The following is a 27,933-nucleotide window of genomic DNA, read 5'->3' on the forward strand; positions in this document are numbered from 1 at the left end:
CTCCCTCTCTCTTTTTTCCCTCTTGGTCCTCTCTCTCTCTTATGCCCTTTTGCCTGCCCAGTCCTCCCTCTTTCTTTCTTTCTCCCCCCACACTCCCCCTCTTTCTTTCTCAGTTTCTCCCCCCACCCTCCCCCTCTCTCGTGGCATATCTTCAGTGTCTCTCTCTCCTAGTGTATCCCTTGGCATCTCTATTCACGAGTCATCCATTTACAAGGCATAGGGGCACACAACACCCGACAACTCTATACCTGACGGCTAGAGTGCACCTAGAGCCTAGTTGCTTCTCCTTGATGAGTGTGTGTGTGTGTGAGAGAGAGAGAGAGAGAGAGAGAGAGAGAGAGAGAGAGAGAGCTCCTTTGTTCAAAGTTTTTACATGGGTAGATAGCCAGAACATTATTATTGATTGAAGGACATGCCCAAAATATGAGAGAGAGAGAGAGAGAGAGAGAGAGATGAATGAAGGAGGTGTAGTGAGGTGGGAAGGAAGAGGGGGAAGGGAGGGAGGAGGCTTGGTTGGGCAAGGCTGGGAGAGGAGCAAGGAGGAGGGGAGAAGAGAGAGAAAAGATGGACAATAAAGGATATATGGAGATATTGGTTGTCAAAAAAAGCTCGCTCTGTGCCTATCCCCTTGGTTAGGGTGGCAAGACAAGAGGTGGTAAGGGCACCTCTTCAATGTTAGGTCATTAACATGTGCAAAAGCTTTGCAAAATTAGGTGCCTTGTTATTCTTCTATATGGCCCCAACCATCTATATGGTCCGAACCATCTAAAATTAGGATTTATTATACATGAAGTTCCATATTTTAGATGAAAATCATTCCTTGATCTCCAACTTTACATATTATAAACTTGGTTTTCCTATCATTCTAGATCTTATTTATAGCTTAGCCTTAAGGGTTGGATAATCACGCATCAAATGAAACGTATGCCAAGTAAGATGGCATTTTGATGAACAAAATTGAAGGGAAGGAGATATGAAACCAGGGTTGATGAGCAAATGTGAGGTGAAAACTACATCTTTGATAAACCGCGTGTGAATAAATTATTATTGACGTGGAAGAATCGTTTCAATAGGTTTGGACGAGAGCAGCAGTGTGAAATCACAAGATGCCCTGGCCGAGGGGTGTGGGTGGAGTGCTACGACCATCTCTCACACGTATGGAAGCGATTAATGATGGGTGCATTTTTATCCGGGTGGTCTGCTCAATGCCACGATAGAGGCAGACCACTTGGCATACAGGCAAGGCAACATAACAGGTCAAACAACATAGGACGTCAAGTTTCTCTGATCGGAAGAGAAATGCAAGTTTCCCTCGACAAAGTGTCCAGCCTGCGTGTGGGATTTCTGCACAATTGGGTCGCCGGCTGCAGATTAGGGTTTCAGAAATGCCACCATTGCAGCAAGAGAAGACCACCTCACCCTCCCAAAACCAGAAGACCACTTGCCTTCTCTTCATCAGGCCAAGTGCAACAAAGTTCACAAAGCTCCATGGTATGTGTAAATTTAGTGCTATCATCGTGTCTACCCTCTTACTCATCATCAATTTATTGCATGACACTACATCCCTATGGATGAATGAATGTGGGCTTTCTGATTGACTGCATTTCGGTCCTGCATGGGACAGTGTTCTCTAGGCATGGTGAAATCTGTAGCAGGAACTCCTCACTTGAGCATCCTTATTGGAAGGGTGAAGCATAGTTGTTAAAACTTGGGGTTGGCAGGGTCTCAATCAAGTCTTTGCCCGGCAGGATCCATTGCTAATCCCTTCGAGACATTTGCATCAGGCAATCCTTTCCAACCCCTTGCACAACCAAGGTTGGAAAACATTGGTTGGCAAGTCAAGAAGGCCACATTGCTACATCACGTTAAGCTTGGTCTTACAAAATTAGAGGCCTACCTAAATGTCAGCAGAAAACTCGTAAGTGCCATCATAAGCACAACTGTGTGGTTGCCATTGTATTGGGCCCTCGATCAACTCTCTTCTTTACATTGTAACGTTGCACATTCATCATCTTGATCCTATTCCGGCATGTGAGTGTTTTCTATGGAGAAGACAACTAACCCTATGATGTGGCATGATTACACAGCATTGGAATCCGTTTGTTTTCAAAATGTTTTGGGGGTTTCCAATTTCATTACATTGGGCCGTTGTGACAACTTTGGTTTAGGGTGAGTTTGATAGAGATGACTAAATGGTGGATCTTGGATCTTCTTAATAATATTGGCAGTGAAAGGTGTTTTTGCACCTTCACCACATAATTGTAAAATATGTAGGCACTTCTTGAGGTCCCCAACCAGCCATTATTGTGAAGTTTTCATCCAAGTTGTAGCCAGTTGATATTGTGTTAATTCTTTCTATCTTTAGTTGTGCATATGCCCTATCATCTACCTTTTTGTTGTAATAATTCTTTCTATTTGTTATGATCCTTGGTGCTAGGCTTCATTTATGATGACTGAGTCTGCCTGTATCTTCGGAGCTCTCACAGAAACTCAGTACACAGACCTTTGTATGAATGTATGCTGTGTGTGTGTGTGTGGGATGTGTGTGGGAGCATATATTGATACCAAGTTCTACACCCACTATTGGGCACTGATGACGTTAGTTGGAATGTCATAGTATCTAGTCCATACTATGTATGATGGAGTTGATGGTTTATTGTCTTGTGGATGACTACCATGAGGTTATAAATTGCACTTTCTTATAAGGTGAATTTGGGCATGTTCCTGGATTCATCTAGGTATATATTATTAGATCTCACACATTTTCTTACTTCACCCTTGGTAATTTGAGAGACTCCTTTTGGAAAATACATGAAGGAGCTAGGGATCTCGAGAGAGGCTTCTATAGCATAGTCCTTCAGCATAGTCCTTCGACAATTGTTCCTGCTGTCTTAGCTCATCTTTTTACTCAGGCTGTTTGCTAGGGTTCTTCTTGGACTTGGTCTTTCAACACCATAATTTCTATCCACTCTTGGGTACGGATGGGAAGACGCAATCCTTGGAGCCTTGTCTCCTGAGCTCAGAGAAAACTGCTCATGGCCTCGGCAACAAATAGGAAGAAGAGGTATGGTGCCAGTTGACAGCCCTGCCAGACCGAGCGAGAAAGGAGAAATTTGTCACCTCGGGCTCCCTGAATGAGAACCTGATTGTGAGAGGCTAAGTAGAGGCTTGAAACACCATGGATCCATTGGGAATCCCATCGGGTACATCATGCCCTCCAGAAAGCCCCAGTCAACTCTATCATAGGCTTTCTCAAAATCTAGAAGGAGCACAATGAGGTCCTATTGCCGCATCTTGGCCGAAGCGGTCACCTCCCAGAAAGTGAAGATGTTGTCTAGAATGCTCTGATCCTGAACAAAACCTGTTTGAGTGTCATGGTTCAAGTCAGGGAGGAAAGGCTGAAGTCTCCAGCTGATGGCCTTGGCCAAAATCTTGTACGGCCAAAATCTTGTAGGCGGTCCCAAGGAGGGTGTCTTTACTGTCAGATTTCCAATTTGTCACCACCCTCCTTAGGAATCAAGTGAATGAGATCCTGTGAGAGCCTCTCTGGTATAGCGTCTGTAGTCATAATCTCATTGAAGGAAGAGGCTAGGCTTTCCATGAGATCCCAGTGGTGAAGAAAGAAGGAAATTGGAAGCCCGTCTGCCCTCGGGCATTTGTAGCCATGCCTCCTCCGAGTCTCCTTTGTTGACTCAATCATGCTAAAGTCTCGGAGACCCATGCACCAAAAGTCAGCTTGAGGAAGGCACCGACGGACTATACTCGAGAAGGTGGCTCTACTTGCTGTGACGTTTGGGGCGTAAACATTGAGGAAGCCCACACAGTCCTCTCCAATCCTAATGGTAACCCACTGAGCTCGCCCAATGACTATGACACCTGGACCAACCATTGCCAGCAGGAGCTGCTCAAAATACAAACTCCCCCCTGCGTCTCGGAGGGGCTGAAAGAGGGAGACCAAAAAGTGACTCCTGCCTCGTAAAATCTTCTTGCAGAAAACGGGTACGCCCCTTGGAGAGATGGTGCTCTTGGAGAAAAAGAATGTGGATGGTTCCCCCAACTGTAGCTCTAAGCCTCGCCTCTGAAAACACCGAGGGCCCCCCAAACCCTGAATGTTCCATGAGACTATCCGCATATCAATCTCTGTGGGAGGCGGAACTATCGGAACTGCCCTCCACTAGAAGAGTCTTGGGCATGGGGCGTGGGTTTCAATGGGGAGTAGTCACAGTAGGTGCGCTAGGTGAGTGCGGATCCTGTCCTCCATGTGTTTCCACTCTATCCGAGCGGGAGGGTAAGCATACTCTGAACTCCATCAGTCACAATGAAGGTATTTGTAAGAGGGGGGAAGGGGTACTGCCATTGAGATATGAACACAAAGAGCAGCACCTCCAGGCTGGAGGACACCACCTCCCCATTCTCATTTCTATGGCTTGAGCCTCCTAGCTCCATCCAAGCCAGTGACTAGAGATGGGTGAGCACGTCGGTGATGCATAGATCATGAAGATGGTCCGAAAGCTCTACTGCTGCCCCTCGATGGCTGCAGCCATCGACTCCAAATCCCACGTCGGTGATGCATAGATCATGAAGATGGTCCGAAAGCTCTACTGCTGCCCCTCGATGGCTGCAGCCATCGACTCCAAATCCCACTCCGTCTCTGGGGCTACACTCAAGGGAAAGGAGAAGATCATCACGCCACTCTCTGGGCGTGGATGGCCTGGAATAATGAAACACCACACAAATCCGAATGGGAGCCACTGTCTCCTCAAAAATATCAGTTCCTTCCACAGGAAGACATCGGAAGAAACTATAATCCATTGGTAGCCCCAAGATGCCGGGGGGTGGGGGGGCACCTGGCGACTTTGGTGGGAGAGCCCTCATTGGGGAGGCGGCGATGGTCATCTCTACTGGCTCCGAGAATCAATGAATCAAACGGCAGATGGAACTCGCCGGCTGTCTCCACTCTAGATCGTGCGCTGCCGGAGGGTGGTAGGAATGCTCAGGAGAGGCGGAGGGAGGGGGGAGTGCGAGCTGAGAAGAAGAGGACAGGGCCGGGGGGGAGGGGGGGCTGCTACGGGAATGAGGATGAGGATTTGGGGGGGAGGCGGAGGGGGATGAGGATGGGGAAGCTGGGAAGAGGGAGATGGAAGCAGCTGGGAGTGATCCCTTGGAGAGGGGGGGTGCGGGGAGGGGCTCGCCGGGGGCTCGGTGTGACCAGGTGGCCTCATTGGGATTTGAGAACCTAAGGAGGAATCTCGACGTGGTAACGGGCCTTCAGACTGGAGGGGCCGGAGGTGGGACCCTCGAAGTGACTGGGGGAGCCCATTGGCGATGGGTGGATCCTGCGATAAATGCTCGAAATGTTTGTCTGATAGAACCGAATCCTTCGGTACTCCGCCAGCTTGGCGCGCTTGACGATTCCACTTAGCTCTGGAAGTCGGCTGGCGGCTTGGGCGCGGGCCAACAGTCTGCCACTCTCCGGCAGTAGAGCCATCCGCAGTTGGGTCTTGGTACTCTACTGACTGAGAGCGTGCATCTCTCCCAACCCCATGATGATGATTTGAGCTGGGATTCGGGGGGGCATGGGAGGTGGTCTCCTAGATTGGCGACGAGGACAGGCTCTGGCAAGATGTCCCATCTGCTTGCTTATGAAACATTGGCCTAGGAGGCTTTAGTACTCTACTCTCTAAAGAATGGGGTCTCCCCGGAGGCAAGGAAGGGATATGACGTGAGGCAGTCTCCAGCGAGGCTATACATATGCGAAGGGATAGAATCCGAGCCACCCGTGCGAGGGCCAAAGCGGAAGTAGGGGGGGATTCGATCACTCTCCCAATGGCTCCACCAATCACCGAGAGCAGGGGAAGGTATTCCTTCCTGAGGCCTGGGAAGAAGACAATCATGGGAAAGCTTGAAACGCCAGCTAGTGGGTCAGATGCGGGGTCAAAGCCGTGCTGCCACCTTTTGCAAAGAAGGCCTGTGCTGTAAGCAGTGCGACAAGGCTCAGCTACATGACTCTATTTGATGCCGCTGGCGAGTCAAACTCAACTTGGTAGTAGCCACATCGCAAAGGATGGATATCGGTGATCTTTACAGGCACTCCAACGAGGCTGGCCTGTAGGAGATCTCTGAGTTGTCTGTGTGCTGTTCTCGGCATTTAGTGGTTTAGGGATTATGCACCCATTCTTGATTGGAGGCAAGACACTTTCACTATTGCTGATGGTGTTCCTGAGCTTGTCTTGATTCGCGGTGGGGATAGGAGCATTCCAGGTATCCACTCATCTCACACATCTAGGCCCAACGAGCTATTAGAAAAGGAGGCGAGTGCGCTTTGATTTATGCCCGTGGTGAGCAATTTGTTGTTCAATCCGTAAACCCTTTGAAGCAAAAGCTAGATGGTCTCCTAGCACAGTTCCAAGACATCATGCCAAAGGATGATCTCCTGCCGACAGCTTCCATCCAGTCGTCGTGAGGATCATTGCATTGAGTTGGTCCCCGGGATAGAACCCCCCCAGTAGTAAGTTCCCCTATCGCCTTTCTAAGACATTGGAGGGTGAACTCGAGCATCTGCTTTCCCAGTTACGCTGAGTTGGATTTATCTAGCCCTCATCCTCGGCCTTTGCTGCACCTATCTTATTTCTGTAGAAGCAAGACACTTAAGTCTGCACGATTATGCGTGGACCACATGGAACTTAATAAGCTCATAGTGAAGAACAGGTTCCGCAAAGTTCTTTTCAAAGATAGACCTCAAGAGTGGCTATCATCAAGTTTGGATCTTTACTGACATTCCAAAAACAGCCTTCACGACTGAATGTGGTCACTACGAGTTTGTGGCGATGCCATTCGGCCTCACCAATGTACCGGCGACGTTTAACAAGATGATGTCTTGGGTATTTGTGGAGCTTATAGGAAAGTGTGTTCATCTTTTTAGATGATATACTCATCTTTTCTACTACTGCCGAGTAGAAGCCTCGTGCATTGACTAGCATTTCCTACATATCTGCTAAGAAATCTCTAGCCGCATCAATATGAGTACCCTTAAGTCCAATTGTTACTGGCTGATCTAGGTTGGTATCTGTACATCAACATAAACGGACTGTAACGAGTAGCCGTATGCTTAGCACTATTATAGCCAAAGTCAACCATGAGAATGTACTTCTCCTAATCTGATTATCTCTTGGAGACGTATGCACAAAACATATCCTCCAAAACCTAGTTCACCCTCTCTATTTACCCCATTACACTGAGGATGATGAGAGGAACTTATCCAATCTTTAGAAAACTAGAAGTGTCTGGAAAACTTTGAGTCCTTGTCACTCACTATATCAAAAGGCAGTCCATACTTCGAGTCCTTGTCACACTGACTATATCAAAAGGCAATCCATACAACGTGAAAAGATGCTCAACAGATTGTTGCACCAATTTAGTTGCCTTCACTGCCACTTTTGAAGGTAAAATCATACCATCTTTGTCAGTCTGTCTACCACCACCAAGATAGCATCACACCCTTTGCTGGACCATGGCATAGTTGTCTGTGAAACTCATCCCGCTCATGAGGTATGTAAAATACGGTACGCCACGAAACTATGCCAGTGAAACTACTGCGAAACTATTTTTTTTAATGGCCGTTTTTTCGGTGACTTTTTTAATGCCTGTTTTGTTTTACTATTTTTTATGGCCGTTTGGGAAATGGGGGCTTTCTACCTTGCCACCTTCTCTCAACTTTGCATCTCTAAATGTGTACAAATATCTATTTTTGAAGTGTTTTTAAAAGTGGACCATATCTCTATCGAACTTATTTTTCCGAAATAAGGAGTCTTGTACTGGTACCGTCTTTACGTACCTTCATCTCGTTTCGTACCTTCGTAATACCTGACAACTATGGACCATGGCAAACCTACAATGAACTCCATGGGAATACTCTCTCATTTACCTCTTGGGATCCCTAGAGGATGTAACATACCTCGAGTCCTAAGGTGTTCAGCCTTATTTACTTGACATTGATTAACAGTGCCTTCATCTTAGGCCAATGAAATGTGCGTTTTACCAAATAGTAGGTCCGTTGTACCCCAGAATGACTTGTTGTAGGAGCATCATGAAAGTTATACATGATCCTTTTCCTTCATCTTAGGTAACCAGTAGGCCAATCTTCGTTAAGTAGGCAGCTCCCTGCAACCTATCAATCGAATCATCCATGTTGGGAAAGGGATATCTATACTTGATCATAACTTTATTCAACTTTTTTAGTTGACATATGTTCTCCAACTTCCGTCCTCCTTGTGCTTGCCCCCCCAAGGAGGTTTACTCTTACGAACCTATCCCATCCTAAGATTTTCTAATAGCTGTCGGGCAATCTCATCCTCTTCCATTTGGCTCATCCTGTATGGCGCAATACTCATTGGCTGAGATCGTGGAACTGAATCAATCCTATGATCAACCGACCAACTAGGCGGAAGATCATGTGATGGGAAAACACATGCAAACTTTGCCCTGATGATGTTCTCTAAAGCGTGTGTCTCCCATATATCAAGATTAAGTGAAATAAACTCACAAGTAGCCTTAGATGACCTGGTATCTGAAGCACATTGAAACACTTCATAATTAAAATCCTTTACTATTTTATGAAGTTTAACCGCCTTTACAAGAGTAATGGATGGGACATCAAAATCAGCATGTAGACAAAACCGGATGCACTGTTCATGACGAAAGATAACTTATGACTCTTCCAATTTATCAATACATCTCGGGTATGAAACCAATTGTTATCTATAATAACATATACTATATCTAGATTCATAATCATGAAATCTAATGGCTTTGAGTAGCTCTGTATATTGTAGGCATCTGAGACATCCACCAATCCCAAAACTGTGTGTCCGACCGCATGTCGACATGATACTGGTATCACTTGGCTATGTCTCCACTCCCAACTTCTGCACAAGCTTGGCATTCTCGAAGTTGTGAGTACTCCAGGGGTCAAAAAGAATGTGTACAATTTTTCCTAGGACTGACCCATACATCCATATTAGGTCCGTGGGACTAAAAACTTTCATGCTAAAGCTCAACCCTTGCAAGCACTATGATCTAAAACAATAGTGTGTATGGAAGCAATCTTATTTTTAGCCTCGGTTGCATGGGCTCCCTTCTACTCTGACTTGCTCTTGGTCTGCGAAGAGTTCGTCCTCATGTGCCATTGCTGACCACAAGCGAAGCACCAACCCTCCTTAATGTACTGAAGTGTCTGCTTTGCTTTCTTTACTTTCTTCCAATTGGGGTCTCCCATAGTCAATGTTTGACTTTGGGTCTTTGTTGGAGTTTGTGAAGTCTTCCCATGCTTAAATTTTCATTTATGTTGGGATCCTGCTTGGTCTCATTTTTTTTTTCCGAGAAAAAGATCCTTCTATTAGTTACTGAAAAAACAGCTTCGGAGGGCTTGAAATAGCCACGAAGGGTTAGATACAAAGTTGCCTAAGGGAAAGGGCAGGAGTCAAGTAATCAAGAGAGGGGAAAGAGACACTTCTCCTCCGGCTGGCCGCTCTCTGAGGAGAAGGCTATCTCATACAGGGGGAGGGGGCGGGGAACAACCACACAAGTGGTCTGAAGTGCCAAGTGGGGTTACCACCTCTATTTGTGAGAAAAGCGCTAGGCCGCCAGAGCCTCAAGCAAGCTTACGGCCGCTTTTGCATGCGGTCAAATCCACCCTGCAACTTCCCCCACTGGCCGCGGAGGGTATGTATGATATCAAGGCAAATACTCCTGATAGACTCAGCTGGCGGAGTATGGGTACCCTCAATGGCTTCACTGGTCAAATCCACCCTGCAACTTCCCCCACTGGCCACGGAGGGTATGTATGATATCAAGCCAAATACTCCTGATAGACTCAGCTGGCGGAGTATGGGTACCCTCAATGGCTTTGTTGCATCAGGCTCGCCATATGTGCTAGGCTGCAATGCTACTGCAAATCTCCCATCTCTAGCAAGAGCCTAGTTGCCAGTGATCTGTAGATGGGGCAGTGAGACTGGTACTGCCGAAATGCGGTGGTGAGAGACCTGAAGGGCTAGCCCTCCTCCATCCTCCTCGTAAGCCTTGACCACCTCAACCTTTGTGGCCCAAGCGACTGTGCCCGAGGTAATGATCCGGGTCGAGGCCTTGTCCATAGTGAAGATGCAGAGAATCCGCCGCCAAACCTGCTATGGCCGACCTCCAACTGCCAACCAAGTGCCAACCGCCAAGCTTCTGTGTGCCATCAACCAAAGAAAGAGGGTGATCTTTCTAGGCCAAAAACTGTCCCAGTGCCTCTTCCAATAATCTGAGAGGAAACGTTGTGAGGGCCCTGTGACTGCCAGTGTGTTGCTGCTGCCGGGGTGCCATCAATCTCTACCATTTGGATCCTGCGGCCTAGCCGCGCTATATATGCAAAGAAAGGGGCATCCAGAGCTTCCTTCCGATTAGCGGGGTCATGCCAAGTCCACTCGCCCAGGTCCCACTGTAGGCGCGTGAGAGGTTGGCACTCCCATATCCATAGCCGCCAGAATCTCTCCCTGGCCGCCTTGGCCGGTGATGGGTCTATGTGCCACTCCCGTGCCTAAAATGCAATCACCCTCACCCTTTGCAAGGTGCAGCCGCTGAAATCCTCTAAGGGAAGTTCGGATCTCTCTAATCTGCCATGGGATCCAATAGAAAAGGTGAGCAGACCACTGCCCTCATCCGCTCCATGGACAGAAACAAGAATATCATGCGTGGTAAACACGTCGAGCCATACTGGGGGAGTCGGGTCTAGGATAGGAGTTAGCCACTCCTGGGGAATAGCAGAGTTGATGTCAATGCTGAGCCTGCCTATACCTTGGATCCCTGTCAGGTCTCTCTCCTACATCTCCGAGGGTAACTGTCTGTGTGCAATCCAGTCACCAAGGGACCTGGCAGGTCCTATACTCAATGCTCCTCATGATTCATGAGGTCCGGCCCCCAACATGTGGCCACTGGGTAAACGAATCAGGGGTTCCAGACCTATGGCTACCAAAGCCGCTCCTCTGAGGCTACTGGAGCAATCTATCTAAGGGCCGGCTTGAGGTAATCCCAAGCTTGAAGTAAACTGGTTGCAAATCAATCCTCAAAAGCTGGACTAAAACCGTGGGCCGCATCTTTGTGAAGATCCAACTGGTACTCTGCGGCCAAGGCCCCCCTAGACTCGGGATGCGGGCTGAAATCCGGGCCAAGGGGAAATCCTTCCAAGGCCCACCATCGAGAAGGCTTGCCCAACAGGGCACGACTGTGAATAGCTGGGTCAATGAGGCCTAGCCCCCCTCTACGTTGTGGCTGAATGATCACTCTCCATGCCAGCTTGGCCTTGGTAGGCCTCCCATGACTTCCGGCTCATAAGAAGTTCCGGATCAACCGCTGTACATGGCCAATACAAGCTTGAGAGAAGGCCCAACATGAAGTGATGTACCACATAGTGGCAAGAAGAACCTGGTTCGCCACCACCACTCTACTGGCAAGGGAAAGTCTCAAAAAGCTCCAATATAAAAGCTTCTTCCGAATACTCAGAAGAAGAGGTGCAAGCTGCTGCTTAAGAGAGATATCAATGCCCACCTGGCATCCAAGATAGCGAATTGGAGTGCCCCTTGGGATCCACTGGAAAGCCTCAACTGGGCGCCAAGTCGGGGCAAGTGTAGAGCCTACCCAAAAACCACACGACTTGTGCTCTTGATGCGTGACAAAATATCTCGATCGCCTCCGCAAATCTCTGGTGATTCCCCACATCTCCTGAAAGGTAAGCCACTATGTCATCTGCAAACTCTGAGTCAAGTAGCTCTTCTTGATGGTGGAGGGGGAGACACAATCCCTAAAGCCCAGTCTCGTGGGCTGAGAGAAAACTACTCATGGCCTCGGTGATGAATATGAAGAGGTAAGGTGTTAGGAGGACAGCCCTGTTGTACCGAGCGAGAAAGGGGGAATCTGTATCTGTCGCCATGGGCTCCTTGAATGAGAACCTGGCTGTGCAAGGCTGAGTAGAGTCCTGAACCCCCCCGAATCCACTCCATGGGGAATCCTGAACGACGCAATTGCCTCCCAGAAGGGAAGATATTATCCAAGATGCTCTGATCCTGAACAAAGCCAGTCTGAGTGTCATGAATCAAGTCTGGGAGGAAGGGCTAAAGTCTCCTGCTGATGGTCTTGGCCAAGATCTTATAGGTGGTCCCTAGAAGAGTGATGGGTCTCTGCTAGATCTCCAATCTGTCACCACCCTCCTTAGCAATCAAATGTATCTGACCTTCTGAGAGCCTCTTTGGCATGGCACCTGTGAGCATAATCTCATTGAAGGCAGCTCGAAGGCCGCCTTCCATGAGGTCCCAGTGATGAAGGAAGAAAGAGACAGGAAGCCCGTCCGCCCCTGGGCATTTGCCCTTTGGTAGTGTTGTCAATGCCCCTGGGCATTTGCCCCTTGGTAGTGCTGTCAATGCCTCCGCCAACTCCTCCGTAGTAAATGGAGTCAATAAGGACTGAAGAGAGGGGGGAACCACCTCTCTCGTGTGCCACCAGACCACCTCGCACGCGTCCATCACCTGTGGGGGATGATGGGGCACCAGTGAGAAGAGATTGGAAGAAATCTGTGGCGATGGCTCTCACATGGGGGGGATCATAAACAATAGCTTCATCTTGGCCACGCAACCTGCGGATACCATCTCTCCTCCTGTGGGGGCCGGCTGTCTCAAGGAAATCCCCTGTGACTCTATCGCCAGCCTGGGTCCAGAATGAAGCTCTGGCATGGTACCTATACTCCACCTTCCTCTCCACAATGGATCTAATCTCCGTGTGGGCGGTAGCAAGTTGACTCTCGATCCACAAGCTATGTGGGAACCCTCCTGATGCCGCTGTAAAGAAGCATTGAATCCCCTCCAATCTGCACTGGGTTGCCTCTTGTAAGAAACCGTTGATCTCCCCTAGGCCCTAATCCAATGTGCACATAGTTGAGCCTGAGAAAAAGTCAAGTCTTGCCCATATCTGCTCTATCCTACTGTAGATCTCTGGGTCCTAAATGAGACTGTCTAGAATCCTAGAGCTTGCATGCCTGTCATGCCTCCAAGGGTCCTCTAGGGACAAGATAATTGGGGCATGATTTGAAAAAGTAGTGCCTACCAAGATACTGATCATGCTCCCATGGCCACAAGCCCACTCATCAACATAAAACGTGTCAAGTCTAGAGAGGTTGGGGTTTGTGCTCCTCCTATCTGATTGCAAGAAGCTAAGACTCCCAGGGCTGCGCCCAAACTTTGGAAGATGCCAAGGGTCCTGTCCCCTAAGTACCAGCATCATCTCCTCCTAGGCAGAGTACACTGCTCCTGAAACTGTGGCCGTGCCCCCTCCAAGTCTATCCTCTGCTGCCGCAATCATGTTGAAGTCACCACCCATGCACCAAAAGTCAGCCTGGGGAAGGATCGCCGGACTGTGCTCCAAAAGAGGGCTCTACCTACAGCGGTGTTCAGGGCATAGACATTGAGGAAGCCAACGCTATCCTCTCCAATCAAAATGGTAACCCACTGAGCTCGCCCAGGAACTATGACTCTTGAGCCTGCTTGCAAAAGCTGCTCATTGACAGAAATACAAACTCCTCCCTGCATCCCTGAAGGGCCAAAGGATGCAGACCAGAAAGTGTGACTCCCGCTAGGTAAAATCTTCCCGCATTGGTAGGTGTGCCCCTCAGAAAGGCGATGCTCCTGAAGGAAAAGAATGTTGAAAGGTCCCCCAACTATAGCTCTCTGAAGGTCTCCTCTAAGGATGCCTCGTCTCTGAAAGCACCGAGGTCCCCCTAAACCCTGAATGTTCCATGAGACTATCTGCATATCAATCTCTGTGTGAGGCGGAACTGCCCTCCACTTGAAGAGTATTGGGCGAGGGTTTAGACGGGGAATAGTCACAATCCGTCCTGGGACTAAGGCACGCCAAGTGGGCGTGGATCCTATCCTCCATGAGACGCCACTCTGTTCGAGCGCGAGAGTATGCATACTCCGAACTCCATCGGTCAATATGGAGGTATCGGTAAGAAGGGGGGAGAGGTACTACGACTGAAATATGCATGAACATAAAAAGCAGCACCTCCAGGCTGGAGGTCACCATCTCTCCGTCCTGGTCTCTGTGGGTTGAACCTCCAAGCTCCATCCTAGCCAATGGCCATAGATGGGTGAGAATGTTGGTGATGCGAAGATCGTGAAGATGATGGGAGAGCTCAATTGTCTATCCCTGGATGGTGGCAGCCACCGACTCGGAGTCCCACTCCGTCCTCGGGGCTGCACTCAAAGGGAAAGAGAAGATCATCGCGCCATTATCTGGGGTAGAGGGTCTGGAGTGGTGAAAAACCACACATATCCAAATAGGGGCCACTGTTTCCTCAAACTATCCGTCCCTTCTGTTGGAAGACATCGGAAGAAACTATAATCCATAGGCTGCCCCAAGATCCTGGGGGCTCCACCTAGAAGAGCCCTCACGGGGGAAGCGACAATGGTCATCTCGACCGGCTCAGAGAACTCGCTGGCTACCCCCGCTCTAGGTCGGGGGCCCGCTGGGGGTTGACGGGAATGCTCTGGAGAGGCGGAGGGAGGGGGGAGGGCGGGCTCCGAAGCGGAGGACGGGGCTGAAGGAACTGCTGCGGGTAGAGACGGAGGGGGGTGGGTGGGGGGGCGGAGAGTGGCGCTACTGGGAGAGATCTATCGGAGAGGAAGGCTGCTGGGAGAGTCTCACCGGGGGCTCAGTGGGGTCTCCTGGCCTAACTGGGCAGCACTAAGAGCCAGGGGAAAAATCTCGACGGGGAATCGGCTGCCAAACTGGGGGGAAGGGGGGGGGGTTGGGGGCGGGCTTGCTCCGTGACTGGAGGGGCCAATGGGTGGGTGCTGTGATAAATGCTCAAAACAGTTCTTTGACAAAACCGAGCCCTCCTGTACTCTGCCAGCTTGGCGCGCACGGCGATGGCGCTCAGCCTTGGTGGTCGGTTAATGGCTCGGGTGTGTGGGCCAACCGTCCACCAGCTAGGTCGTCCGTGGATGGGACCCGGTGCTCCGCTGCCTGAGAACCTGCCTCTCTCTCTACCCCCTACTGAGGATCTGAACGGGAACTGGCCGCGGCGGGGTGTGGGGGGGAACACTAGGGGCGATCTCCTGGACTAAAGGCGAGGGCAGCTCTGGCTAGATGTCCCATCTGCCTGCAAAGGAAACATTGGCCTGGAAGGCCTGGATACTCCACTCGCTGAAGGATGGGGCCTCCCTGGAGGCATGGAATAGATATAACATGAGGCACTAAATCCAGCGAGGCAACACAGATACGAAAGGATGGAATCCCAGCTGCCCAGGCGAGGGCTGAGGTAGTAGTGGGGGGGATTCCATCATGCTCCCGATGGCACCACCAATCACTAGGAGAAGAGTAAGGTATTCCTTCAAGACCTGGGAAGCAAACTGTTGCTGGGAAGCCTGACACACCATCTAGAGGGTCGGACGTAGGGTTGAAGCTGTGCTGCCACCTCGCAAAGAAGGCTCGGGCCGTACGCAATGCAAGGGGGCTCAGCTGCATGACTCGGTCTGACGCCGCTGACGAGTCGGAACTCCAGCCATGCCCTAGAGGGTGAATGTCTGTGATCTTTGCAGGCTCACCAATGAGGCTCGCGTGTAAAAGATCTCTGAGTTTTCTGCGCGCAGGGAGGCTATCAACAAAAATTTTGCATACCAGGGTGGAGGCCTTTAATGCTGCAACAGTTGTAGCAAGGATCTGAAGTTCCGCTTCCGAAAAAGATAAGCAAGCAATGGCGGCCTTGGTCGGGGTTGACGGAGCAGCTGCCATGGAGTCCTGAGGGTGAAGACCAGAAAGTGCTGAGACTTCCCGAGAAGGAAACGCCCTGAAGAACCTGCAAAATCTACCTGCGGGAAGAGGGAGAGGAAAACGAAACAAGGAAGAAACAGAGGAGGGAAGGCAGGGAGAAGGGGAAACAGGGGGAAAAAATGGAGAGGGGAGGGGACGGGGCAGGCGCAGAGGAAGGGGGGGGAGGGGGGAAACCGGTTGGGCAGGCGAAGGGGGGGAGAAGAGGCGGGGGGGTGGGTGGGAAGGGGGGGCCAGCCAACAAACAAAGGGGGGATGGGGCAGTCGCAGAGGAAGAGGGAGGCAGGGTGGCTCACACAGGGGAGGCGGGAGGGGGAAACAGGCAGGCGAAGGGGCGGAGAAGTGGTGCAGACAGAAGCGAAGGGGGTGGAAAAGAGAACGGGATATATTTTCCTGCCTGGTCTCTTTGTTGCGGTTTCTTTGGCTGTTTCTTTGCTATGGTTTCATCATAAATCTTAACATATCGTCATCCAATGCCTTTCTTTGATTATTCTTGATCTAGAGATGATATCCATCCACACACAATCCAAGAATGGTGATAGGATCCATATGGGTTGCCCGAGCCTGCAACCCTCTAAACTTCTGCAGATAGGTGTCAAACGGTATATTCTTCATTTGCAAGGTTTGGGCACTATATGGTATCTCATCCTCGGTGTGTATAAACTCTTTTCGGAAGACTCTCTTGAAATCTAACTAGGTCGTGCGCTTCACCCATAACTCTTTCCACCAGTTAAGGGCTTTTCTTGTCAGGAACTCCTGTACCATGTGTATCTTTTGATCCTCAGGGAAAGGATGGGGCTCAAAATGTGTACCCCGCTAGTGGAGCCAGGAGTCAACTGTTAAAATTTTGAGTCCTTTGCTTTTTCTCCCCCATGTAGGGCTGTGGAGTAAAAGAAGGTGCACTAATGCCGTCTCAGTTCCCTTGTAGCTACCTAGCCTGCCAATGTCGCTTGCATAATAAGAGTGGTGTTGCTAAAGTTCAAAATGTGCTGCTTAAAGAAGGCCATCCTTGCGTTGAAGTCCACTTTAGTGACCAAGTCATCGACCGTCACATCGTCATCCTGATGGTCATCACTGAGATGAACATTCTCATCCACATCACACGATCGTTATGTTCTTCATCAGCCTTGAATCTTTTTATCAAATAGGGCTCACCATGGCCTGTATTTCTTCTAGACTACCCTGTAGTAGACATGGGCCATGGCACATGCATGTGAGGGGTGATGCATGTGTCACAGGGTAGAGCATAGTTAACTGTCTCATTGTGTCTTGTGCTTTAGCACAGGTCCATAATTTCTAGGTCCTAATAACCATCCCTGGATGCGATCATTGCTCTCCATAACCAGTCCATGCCATTCCTACTGCGGTGAAACAAGGACGCCAACTCCCCCCTGCACTCTTTGGGCTTTACATAGATAAACTGCCCAAGCCTGGTTGGCAATGTAGTTACAACTCGTTAACATACGCCCAATAAAAAGTGTGCTTGAATGGGTGCACAAAGTGGAGCTGACATATTATGTAGGGCATGCCATGTGTGCTTGTGCTTGCTTTTTCTTTATACATATTTGTATGCTGCGCTTAAAAGTGTGGATGACTAATAATGCTTATGTACATGATGGGTACATGTATAAGACTAAATAAAATGTTGGTTGGTGTGTGTCAAATGTTCATGAATGGTGGGCATATGTGGACGAGCTTGCAGCTGGATTTGGAACTGTTTGAAGATTTTCTGGGCCCTTTCAAAGACTCTTCCAGGTGGGTTCTTATTTCAAATGCACTTGTGCACATGCACAGTAGTGCCATGCATGCATACACATACATGCACCGACTACTATGAGCAACATGCACATGCACAATCAAGCCTCACATACAATGAATATGTGTACATCAACTGACGACTATGAGCAATCGGTGGCGCTGCAGGCAACAACTCACAGTTCAGAAGTCTCACTTGCGATCCTGGTATGGAAAAGATGGAGAATTAGTAAGCAAGTTTCCTTGCCCAGATTGTAGGGGTCGTGGTTACATCGTTTGTCCAAAATGTGATGTCGGAACTCTTGAATCTTCCTGCACAGCGTGTTCTGGAAAGGTACGTTACTTTTTGTGGCCAATGATTGTATGCTAGTTCTGTTCAATAGAGGCATGCAGGCATGCAATGCTAGATTCCATGATAATACAGGATTATAACTTTGATTTTATTTAAGAAAGGAGTTGGGGGGAAAATGAGTTTTTTTTGTTTTCGAATTGTTAACACCATAGGGCTTGAAGACGTGTTCACGCTGTCTAGGAAAGCGTGCCGTTCTTGTGCAGCCTGTGTATGAGATACCATGGGAAGAGACTGCATCACGGTAGTTCCTTATGACCTTTATGTTCTTGCTTTGTGTTCTGTTCTCTTGCTAGACCAGATTCCAAGGGATGGGGTACCTCGAATGGTGTGCTTTGCAACTGTTTTGCTTATTGAATTTCTGTATTTTTTGCAAATAAAGTGGTCCAGTACTTCAAATTGAAGATGATGAGATTATTGACCGCATGGATATCCAACTCGCACCAGATAGAAAATCAAAACGTATTTACAGCTCACCTCCTATGGAAGTCCGTGAAAAGATACGGCATGCCCTGAAGGTCTGATGAGCACAAATATGTGCTGTATCATATTGCTTTCTCCTATATTCCATGTTGGCAAAGGCATGGATTTTTTTCATTTTCATAACATTGAATGGGTCTAGAAAATAAAATGGCTCCGAGGTTTGCTCTTCTGTGAGGTGATACTAATATGTGCTTCACTCTGTGTGCACTGTGCAGTCATTAGATGCTCGTACAGGGTCAGTTACGAGGAGAATGAGGAGAATACACAGTGATCCGATATTGAATGCAAAAAGGATAGCTGCTATCAAGGTCAAGCTAGAGCCCTTGTTTTCTGTGTGGCATTTTTTATGGGTTTTTCTATTGCAGATGTGCACATTGTGGTGGGCTGTCTGAGATGTGCGCATTCTGTGAAAAACTGGCTTTGGTATGATTGTAGATGCAACAAAAGGAAGTTAAGGGAAATTGAGGACCCCAATGTAAAGGTAGTGATAAGGAGTGTCATGAGATGATGGATGGGGCCACCAAGATGATAGATGCTACATGTGAGTGGGAAGTATAATCTTGGCTTTCTACAGCCAAGCAGGTGGTAGATGATGAATTTGATGTGGGTCTTCTCATGCATTAATGAGAAGACCCGCAATTTAGTGTTATGATGGTGATGAGGAGTGTCATGGGATGATGGGGCCACCAAGATGATAGATGCTACATGTGAGTGGTAAGTCTAATATTGGTTTTCTACAGCCAAGGAGGCAGTAGATGATGAATTTGATGTGGGTCTTCTCATGCATTAATGAGTCAATGATTGAGATAGGTGAAGTGGATCCCCTTCAATGAGTGATATGTGGCGAGGGGAGAAAAGCCCATGATTAGCAATTGTATGAGCTGATTATAGTTGCATGCTTTTTTTGGCTTCTGCTGAGTGCTCTTCACATGTGTGAAACGTGGCTGAAGTTGAGTGAACACGAGAAGCTGGAGCTTCCCCCTTGCACATCTGTTGCCATTGCCCTCCCTCCGTCCCTCCTTCGCCTGCGCCAGCCTTTTCCCCTATCCTTCGCTGTTGACCCGCCTTCGCCTCAGTCCCCGCCTCCCCTTCGCCTCAGTCCCGCCATTGTTCCGCCTCCCCCACCTCTGCCCCACCTTTGCTGTCTCCTCTCCCTTCGCCTCCCTCCCTCTGCGCCCCCCCACCCCATCCCTCTAGGCCATCCCTCTTTCCTCCCATTGTACCGCCCCACCCCTCTCTCCCTGCGCCGTCCCACCCCCTTCAGCCTGTGCCTTCCCCTCGGGTCCGTTTACCCTCTCGTCTCCCCTCTCCTGTGCCCCCCTTTCCTCCATTGAGTCCTCCTCCCGTCCTTCTCCATTTGAGCTCTCAAGCTCCCTTTTCCTTCCATCTCTCTCTCTTGGGGGAGGTTCCACTGCCTCTTCCGAGCTGGGTTCGGACTACTTTCCAAGATCATGGACTTCCTGGATCAGAGATGCCTGGGACTTTTTCTTCTAGAGCTCCGTAGACACAGGGATTCCTTAGTGAGTTCGAGATCAGCTGTACTCGCTTGAGGACCAGCACAGAGAGCTCTCACCGACTTCTTCCATACCAGCACTTCGAGGGCCGATCCACCCATCAAACCCGGACCACAGGCTAGTGCGGTGTGACACTCGACAGAGCCACTGAGTTATGCAGAGCTCGACGCCCCAGACCCCATGGCCCTCGCCCTCGCCCACGGCCACGCCACCACAAGAGGATCCGGGCCATCATCTCCCATCATCGCAGGACCTCGCGCACCAGCTCAGTTTTACCACCTTGAGCACCATGTCACAGCAGCCCATGAGGGATGTATTAGGGTGATATGAGAGCTCTTTGCTCATGTACCTGGATCAGATTTTATAGTTCTAGATTTTTGTTATCTTTCTTTATTACTATTTTGTACCCAGGATGATGTACCTCATGGATATGATGTAACCTTTTGGTCTCATAGGTCATTTTGCATTCTTGTATACCCTACGCATTGCATTCTTGTAAACCCTACGCATATAGGTTGCATATTGAGCCTCTAGCAGTAGTGCTCCATCCATCACACCCCCCCACTAGCTCAGCACTTTCATAGTGTATTTCATGTTCATTTTGTCTTTTTTTTTTTCTGGACATCTAGAGGACATTGACAGTTGTACATTGATTTGTCTCATAGGTCGAGTTCGGCCTCTAGTAGACGTTAATACAGCTTTCTTTCTCTCTCTCTCTCTCTCTCTCTCTCTCTCTCTCTCTCTCTCTCTCTCTCCATTGTTTTCCCCCCTTCTCCGCAACATAGGTGCTTCTTAGGGCTGTTTTGTCCATAAGGCAAGATTTGGAAACTTCGGGCTTCGACCTAGCGTCCGATCCTTTACCTAGCGTTCCAGGCTTTCCTGTGATAGTTTGCTTTCCAGATCTTAGGAAGGAATAATTTCCTCTCCTCCCGGTGATAGGTGGTGCTATTGGGAGGGTGATGGAATTCCCCCCATTGCCGCCTCGGTTCTTGTGAGGACGGCCGGGTTTCCATCCCTTCATATCTGCATCGCCTCCCCAGACTCGGTGCCTCACATCATTTCTCTCCCTAGTCCACGGGGGGACGCGATTCTGCAGAGAGTTGAGTACTCAGGCCTCCCAGGCCAATGTTTCATCTGTCGCCAAATGGGACACCTTGCTAAAGCCTGCCCTCGCCATTAGACTAGGAGGCCGCCTCCAGTACCCCCCCCGCCGGCCCAGTTCAGACCCTCCTCAGGGGGTGGGTAGGATACAAGCCGCCATGTACTAGAGCACTAGGCCTCAGCTGAGGCCGGCGTAGGAGAGTGGCAGATTGTTGGCGTGAGGTGGGACCGCCGGCTGACTACGACGAGAGCTGAGCGGCGTCAGCAGGTGCGACAGGGTGGCAGTATCCAAGAGGATATGGTTTTGTCAGAGAACCGTTTTGAGCATTTATCGCAGCAGCCCCTTGATGGTGATAGGCCCACGCCCGTATCCTTGAGGAGCCTGCTCCCTCCCCCCCCCCTTCTAGAGAACATTACCTCGTCACGACCCCTCTCTAGGTTTTCAGCCAGCAGAGATCGCTGACCCCTCAATGCTTTTAGTGGGCCCACCTTCGTAGTCACCCCCCCCCTCTCCCCCCTCTCCGCCGTAGGTGAACCCTCCCCCTCCCCCTCCCCCTCCCCCTCCCGCACCTCCCTCCCTCCCCCGCCGTCTGCTTCGACTCTCCCCCCTCCAGCTCGCTCTTCTCCGGTTATACCAGTTCCCCCCCTCCCCCCCCCGCCCCCCCAAAGCCTCTCTAGAGCACTCCTGCCACCCTCCTGCTGCGCTAGATCCGGAGTGGCATCACCCCAACACCGTCCGCTGGTTGATTCATGACTTCTTGGAGCTGGTAGAGATGACCAGTGTTGCCTCTCCGGTATGGGCCCTCCCCCCCCTAAGTCACCAGGCAGCCCCCCTAGGGTGCTGGGCCAGCCAATTGACTACAGTTTTTTCTGGTGCCTCCCTGTTGATGGAGCTGGCATGTTCGAGGAGACAGTGGCTTCCATCCGCATTTGTGTCATGTTATACCACTCCAGGCTGCCCACCCCAGAGAGTGGTGCGATGATCTTTTCCTTCCTCCTGAGTGTAGCATAGGGAGTGGATTGGAGCACGGAGTCAGTACCCTCCGCTATTCAGGGGTAGGCCATAGAACTTTTGCATCATCTGCACGACTTGCGCATCACGGATGTGCTTACCCACCTTTGGCTTTTGGCTCAGATGGAGTTGGGCGGCTCTGGCCTGATAGATCAGACAATTGAGATGGTGTCATCGAGCTTGGAGGTGCTGCGTTTTGTATTTCTTCATGTTTAAGTGGGGCAGTACCACTTCCCCCCTCCTATAGATACCTGCACAATGACAGTTGGAGTCCAGAATATGCATACTCTAGGGCTTGTACAGAGTGGGTTCACATGGAGGCCTGGGTACGTGCCCATTTGGCGGCGGCTGCGTCCCAAGACTGACAGTTACTACTCTCCATCGAAACCCATGCCCAAGACGCTTCGAGTAGAGGGTAGTTTCGACAGTTTTGCTTTCCACTGCTCTTAAGGTATGCGGATTGTGTCATGGAACATCCAGGGGTTGGGAGGCCCACATTGCTTTCAGAGGCATGGTATCCTTGGAGAGGAGCTTCACAGAGCAGCAGTTGGTGAATCTGTTGACATCCTCTTCTTATAGGAGCACCATCTTTTAGAGGGACGGACCCACCGCTATGGGAAGATATTGCAGGGTAGGAGTCACACCTTCTGGTCCCACTCTTTGTTGCCATCCGGCCAAGTTCTGACACTTTAGTGGTTCCAGACAACCTAGTCGTCTCCTAAAGATCAACGACTAACTCTAATGTGCCCAATGCAATAAGCCAACGCTGAGCGTTGAGCTACCAATCTGCCCATGCGTAGGGGAGTTAACTATGATTATGAACGGGTTAGTTTCCAGTTTGTTCATGCTTCCTGATAGTAGTTAACACAAAGACAAACATGCGAGTAACACAGAGTGGATGATAGAATTATGCAATATAGACTAGAAACAAGAGAGATGACCAACTCAAAAGACATTCTTTCAACATTAGCTCAAACTCTCAAGCATACACTACTCCAACATCCTCCTATGTCCCTGGGGAGTTTCCCCTTTTGCTCCTTACATCCATTCGGGTACTACCTGTTTCCAAGAAACCGTTACAAAGTTGTTACAAAAACAAGAAGAATTGACTTATGATAAGTTTGTTACTAAAGGAACTTTGGCGGCGGCCAGATGGGCTGATCGGCCGCCAACACTTGGCAATCGTGGTGATGCAGCGAAGCCCACCTTTTCCTGCTGGCATTCTGAAAAGTTTCTGAATCCGCACTGTCTCCGTCTCTAGACCATGTTGTCTATATGCTTCATGGCCGGTTTCACCCTGCTTTCTGCGGTTCAGTTGAGCGGTAGTAATTGAATTGTCCTTTGTTGGCTGTACCCGGGCTCGTAGGCTCTTTTTCAACTGCTCGCTGAAGCATGTCCTAGCCCAGTTCTCTCATCGATTCTCCTGAACTGCACTTCAATAGGCCGTGCATTCGGGTACTTGGCCTTTGCTCTTGTCATCGCAGCCACTGCCATGTCAGCTGCAAATGCGTGGGGTTCTGTGTTCCGGACAGATGGCATCATCTTCAAAGATTGTCTGCTCTGGTTCTCTTGTGCCCCTACTCCTGCCCCGGCTCCACTTCCACCCTTAGGGCGGTGTTCCGGACTGATTCAATTTTGACACCCCCTTTGGTGTTTCTGTCAGCTTTCTCCATTGGTGAGGGGCACTAATAGTGTCGCTCTTTGCTTGAGCTGTTACCTCCTCACTCGGATCCTTGCAGTTCTTCAGACCTGCTGCCACCACCTCTGCTGCCTCCTACTTCCTTTTCAGCTCCACTCAAGGCCGGGGCGTCCGAAGCCTTTCCAGATTCCGGTCCCGATGATGTCGCTAGATCTGGATGTCTTGACCCTTTATCCGGACTCCTGTCTCTTGGCCGGATTATATGTCTACAGGGAGGTGTGGGCGCATCCATTATTGATTTCAAGTTCTCTAAGTATGCTCCCCACACCTCCTTGAGGTCCTCCACTGCATGTATTTCCCATTGCCCCATCCTCTCAGCCTCCAACTCGTAGACCTCTGGATATTCTTCAGCATCGAGCACTGCCAATCGTGCCTCCGCCTTTACCAGGTCCACTTTGTCCCTGTCTGTTTCTTTTCAATTCTTCCACCTCTTGTCCTAGCCCTTTGTTGGCCTATTGGAGCTCCATTAGCTGCCTTTGCAGGTCGTCTACTTGACTGGCTTCTGCTCTCGTGCTGCGTAGCTCTTCCTGTAGTGGTTCTTGCTGGCTCCTCAAGTCCTGCAGTGCTTTTGTGCTCTGAGCACATTGTGCATCCTTCTCCCTGATGATCGTTTGCAGTTTGGTCATTTCCTTGAGCCCATTAGTCATGCATCTTTGGAGGTAGTTTAAAGCTCTCTGTACCTAGTCCATTTCTATTGTCTTCGGAAAACTGGACGGGCTTGGTACAACCAGGGCCGATTTGGGCACATCGAGGATTCCGGTTGGGGAGGCTGCATCTCCAGTTGTAACATGGCAGTGGAGGATGCTTCCTGTGTCGTTGCTCCAGCCTCTGGGACAACAACATGGATTGGCCCAGTGCAACCAGATCCTCCTCCATTTTTTGGCTGCTTGGCACCTCCACTCTTCCACTGGATCCTCCCTTGAGGATCTTCCTCTTCTTTGTGCTGATCTTCTCCTCCCCAAACTCAATCTCTTTTTGCCCTGACCTGTGGTTGCTGGTTCTTGGGACTTTTCAGAAGGCTTTGAGATTTCAGGTTTTCCAGGGGCGTTGTCCTTTGTGCGTTTCTCCTTTTCCCTCTCTGCTCCTGGTTGAACTTTACCTTTGACGAGGGCATCGAGGTACGACCCGATTTTGGTTTTTGTGTTTGGCCTGGTGAGCTTTCCGATCTACTCTTTGAGGTTGTGGTAGAGCACCTCTGCCCATGCCACCTGTGTGCATGCTTCTGCAGCTTTCACCATCCCAAATGTTTTCCTAGACATACATTAGGGTTTGTGAGTGAGGTTTGTGAGTGAGGTTTATCATTTCTACCACAAACCCCTGTCCTCGTCAGCGTTTCCGGTTATTTTGTACTCCTTGTAGGAGAAATGGGGTAGAGACAAAGCTGAAACTGAAACTGAAATGAAAGCAAGACTAAAAAGGAAACACAAAGCTTAGACATACCTTGAGATGAGTGTAGACAAGACACAAGATTGATACTTTCATTGATGTGACACCTACAATATATAGGTGAGAAGTACAAGATTGAGTAGACTGACTTATGGGATAAATGTAGAGGTGCCACATGGCACTAGACTCAAGACACAAAGACTCAACTGAAACTAGACTAGAGAAATAGTACGCCTAGTGTGCACTTATTTCCAACACCCTCCTTAAGTGGACACTAGGAGGAAGACAAAAAGACAAGACTATGACATGACAAAAGATAAGACCAAGACAGAGAGACTTAGACAGGAATTGAGAGACAAGCTAGAAGACAAGATGGACAAGACTAGAAGACAGACATAAAGACAGATAGACTGAGAGACAAGACATGAGAGACAAAAGATCCTGAGACACCCCTCCTCAAGTGATATCCTCATATGGGTCCACAAGGGTAGGGACAAGAGTGGATCATAGACAGACAGAGAGAGTGACAATCAGCCAGTAGAGTGGTCCCACAGAGAGAGAGAGAATGTCAGATAGACATGAGAGAGACTGACAAATAGAAGATAAATGGGGACATAGACAGAAAATGCCAAGAGAATGTGGGTAGCTAATCCACAAAAGAGAGGCATATAGACTGATAGATAGAGTGTCAAAGACATGTGACAGGATAGACACACAGAATAGACACATAGACAGAGAGACTGACTGATTGTAGATAGATAGAGAGATGGACCTTGATAGATAATCCCTCCTCAAGGGCAATCCTCCTGCTAGAGTGGGTAATGTAAGGGTGCCTCTTGGATAGGGACAAGATAAGTCCATGTAGACAAATAAACATGACATTACCCCATGATCTACATCATCGGTGATCAATGGTGGTAGATAGCATGAAAAACATAGATAATTATGAGAGAGATGGGAAGGTCTTACCAGATTTGGCAGTGTCTAATCCCGTACAAGATAGAGAATTTAAAAAAAAAAAAAATTTAAGAAATAGAGAGTAGACTGAAAATACTTCTTAGATGGAGAGCGCCTTGAGCTGCTGCTGTAGAGGTTGCTGGAGTAGAAGATGGAGACATGGAAGTTGGAGTGGAGGCCGGAGGAGAAGATGATGAGGCACAAACTGACTGAACAGCAGCACCCGGCCTGGTATAGACAGCAGCACCACGAACACACAGCAACGAGAGAATGACGTGGCAGATAGGAGCGGCCAGAGGCTGAGGAGACAAGCGGGCAATTCCAGCAGATGCAGATGTCGGAGCAGATGCAGCGCAGGCCTTGCTGGAGACGAAGAGGCAGAGGCGTAGAAGGGGGCGCAGTCCAGGGGAAGATGGCGCAGATTTGCAGCAGGCTGAAGCTGAGTCGTGGCGACAGAGATATGGCGGGGAAGCTCAAGTAGAGAGACGGCAGTTGTTGGCGCAGATCTTGAGTTGCAAGCATAATGAAGAGCCTTATGCTGATGGAGTAGATGATGAACATCGTCAGGAAGAAACAGGAACCCTTCAACTGGAGTATGGCGAGGCAGATCTTGATGAAAACAGGGGTGGTCAGAATTCTGTGGCGGGCAGAAAAAACGCAGCTATGGCTGCAGCAGACTGAGGCAAGGATGAGGGGAGCCAGGACCAAGCAAGGCGTGCGTTTGAGTGAGAAACTGCAGTGCCCCTGGTCGTTGTCGTGGCACACGTCTCCCCTTGGTATGGCCATAATTGCCTGATGTTTTCATGATTTTCCAAAATTCCTTTCAGATATTGTTTATCACTGCCTATTGCACAAACCACGAGGTTGTTCATAACCGGGTAGTGGTGGGGAAAAATTGATGTGACACCTTTCCCTTTCACTCTTTTACGGGGTGCCACCATCGTTTTTCCTGCCACCTCCATGCAATTGAGAGCTGGCTCTTCGCTTTCCATACATGCTGAAATTACATTTACATTGACAGTTTCTAATTTTAGATCTTGTGCTTCTCCCTTCTCCATTCTCTTTCCAGAATCCTGTCTCGATCCCAATTCCTGATCTTGCCTGGATTCGGATTCCGCTCCCTGTGTCACCATCCTGGACATTTCCCAGTATGAAAGGGGTTTGGTGGACTCCAAGATGTCTAAATATTTGGAAAGTACAAGCTTTGGGAATGGGGGATTATTCTAGAATACAAAGGACCACACTCCTAAAATTTAGGAGAGGCACGATCATCAACTGCGCACGGCCGGCGAGCTCCTCGAACGTGAATCGCTTCCTTCCTCCTTCGCTGCGCCCCTCATTCCTCCTTCGCTGCGCCCCTCTTCCTCCATCGCTACCTGACTCGTTCCCTTCCTATCGCTCGTTCCCTTCCTCTCTGCCTTCGCTTCCTTCCCTCATTGCTGCCCCCTCCTTCTTCCTCGTTTCCTTCCTATCGCTTCCTTCTTCCATCGCTGCGCCCCTCTTCCTCCATCGCTGCCTGTTGCTTCGCCCCCCTTCCTCCTCCGCCTCCCCTCCTTGCCTTTGCCCACCCATTTCGCCTCTAATCGCCTCCCCTCCTTCCTCCGCCTCTTCCCTTAGCGCAGCGTTGCTGTGCTGCCCCTCCCCCGCCCCTCTTCGCCTTTGTGTCCAGCCTCTCCCCCTTTCTTCCCTTTTTTGCTGTTCATTTTTCCTCCCTCCTTTCCTTTCCTCCGCCTCGTCGCCTTCCTCTTCCCCTTGGTTTGGATTGCTCATCATCCGGGTTCAAGTCGGCCTTTTTCTTCGATTAGCATCATGGCTAATCATT

General features: G+C 49.6%; 1 protein-coding gene across 1 annotated transcript in view; it reads left to right on the forward strand.

Moving 5' to 3' along the window:
- Positions 1-1,097: 1,097 nt before the first annotated feature.
- The window catches only part of LOC147603558 (zinc knuckle (CCHC-type) family protein), an 80,924-nt gene continuing 54,088 nt past the window's right edge, over positions 1,098-27,933 (forward strand). Inside the window, exons 1-6 of the mRNA XM_086795918.1 lie at positions 1,098-1,491; positions 17,558-17,610; positions 17,779-17,944; positions 18,115-18,203; positions 18,342-18,477; positions 18,658-18,750. Coding sequence (XP_086652044.1) covers positions 1,171-1,491; positions 17,558-17,610; positions 17,779-17,944; positions 18,115-18,203; positions 18,342-18,477; positions 18,658-18,750 — 858 coding nt within the window. The 5' untranslated portion in view covers positions 1,098-1,170. The remainder of the gene's footprint in view (positions 1,492-17,557; positions 17,611-17,778; positions 17,945-18,114; positions 18,204-18,341; positions 18,478-18,657; positions 18,751-27,933) is intronic.

Source organism: Cibotium barometz, chromosome 63 (genome assembly GCF_041138505.1).
Source record: "Cibotium barometz isolate CiBa-2024 chromosome 63, ASM4113850v1, whole genome shotgun sequence".
Taxonomy (NCBI): domain Eukaryota; kingdom Viridiplantae; phylum Streptophyta; class Polypodiopsida; order Cyatheales; family Cibotiaceae; genus Cibotium; species Cibotium barometz.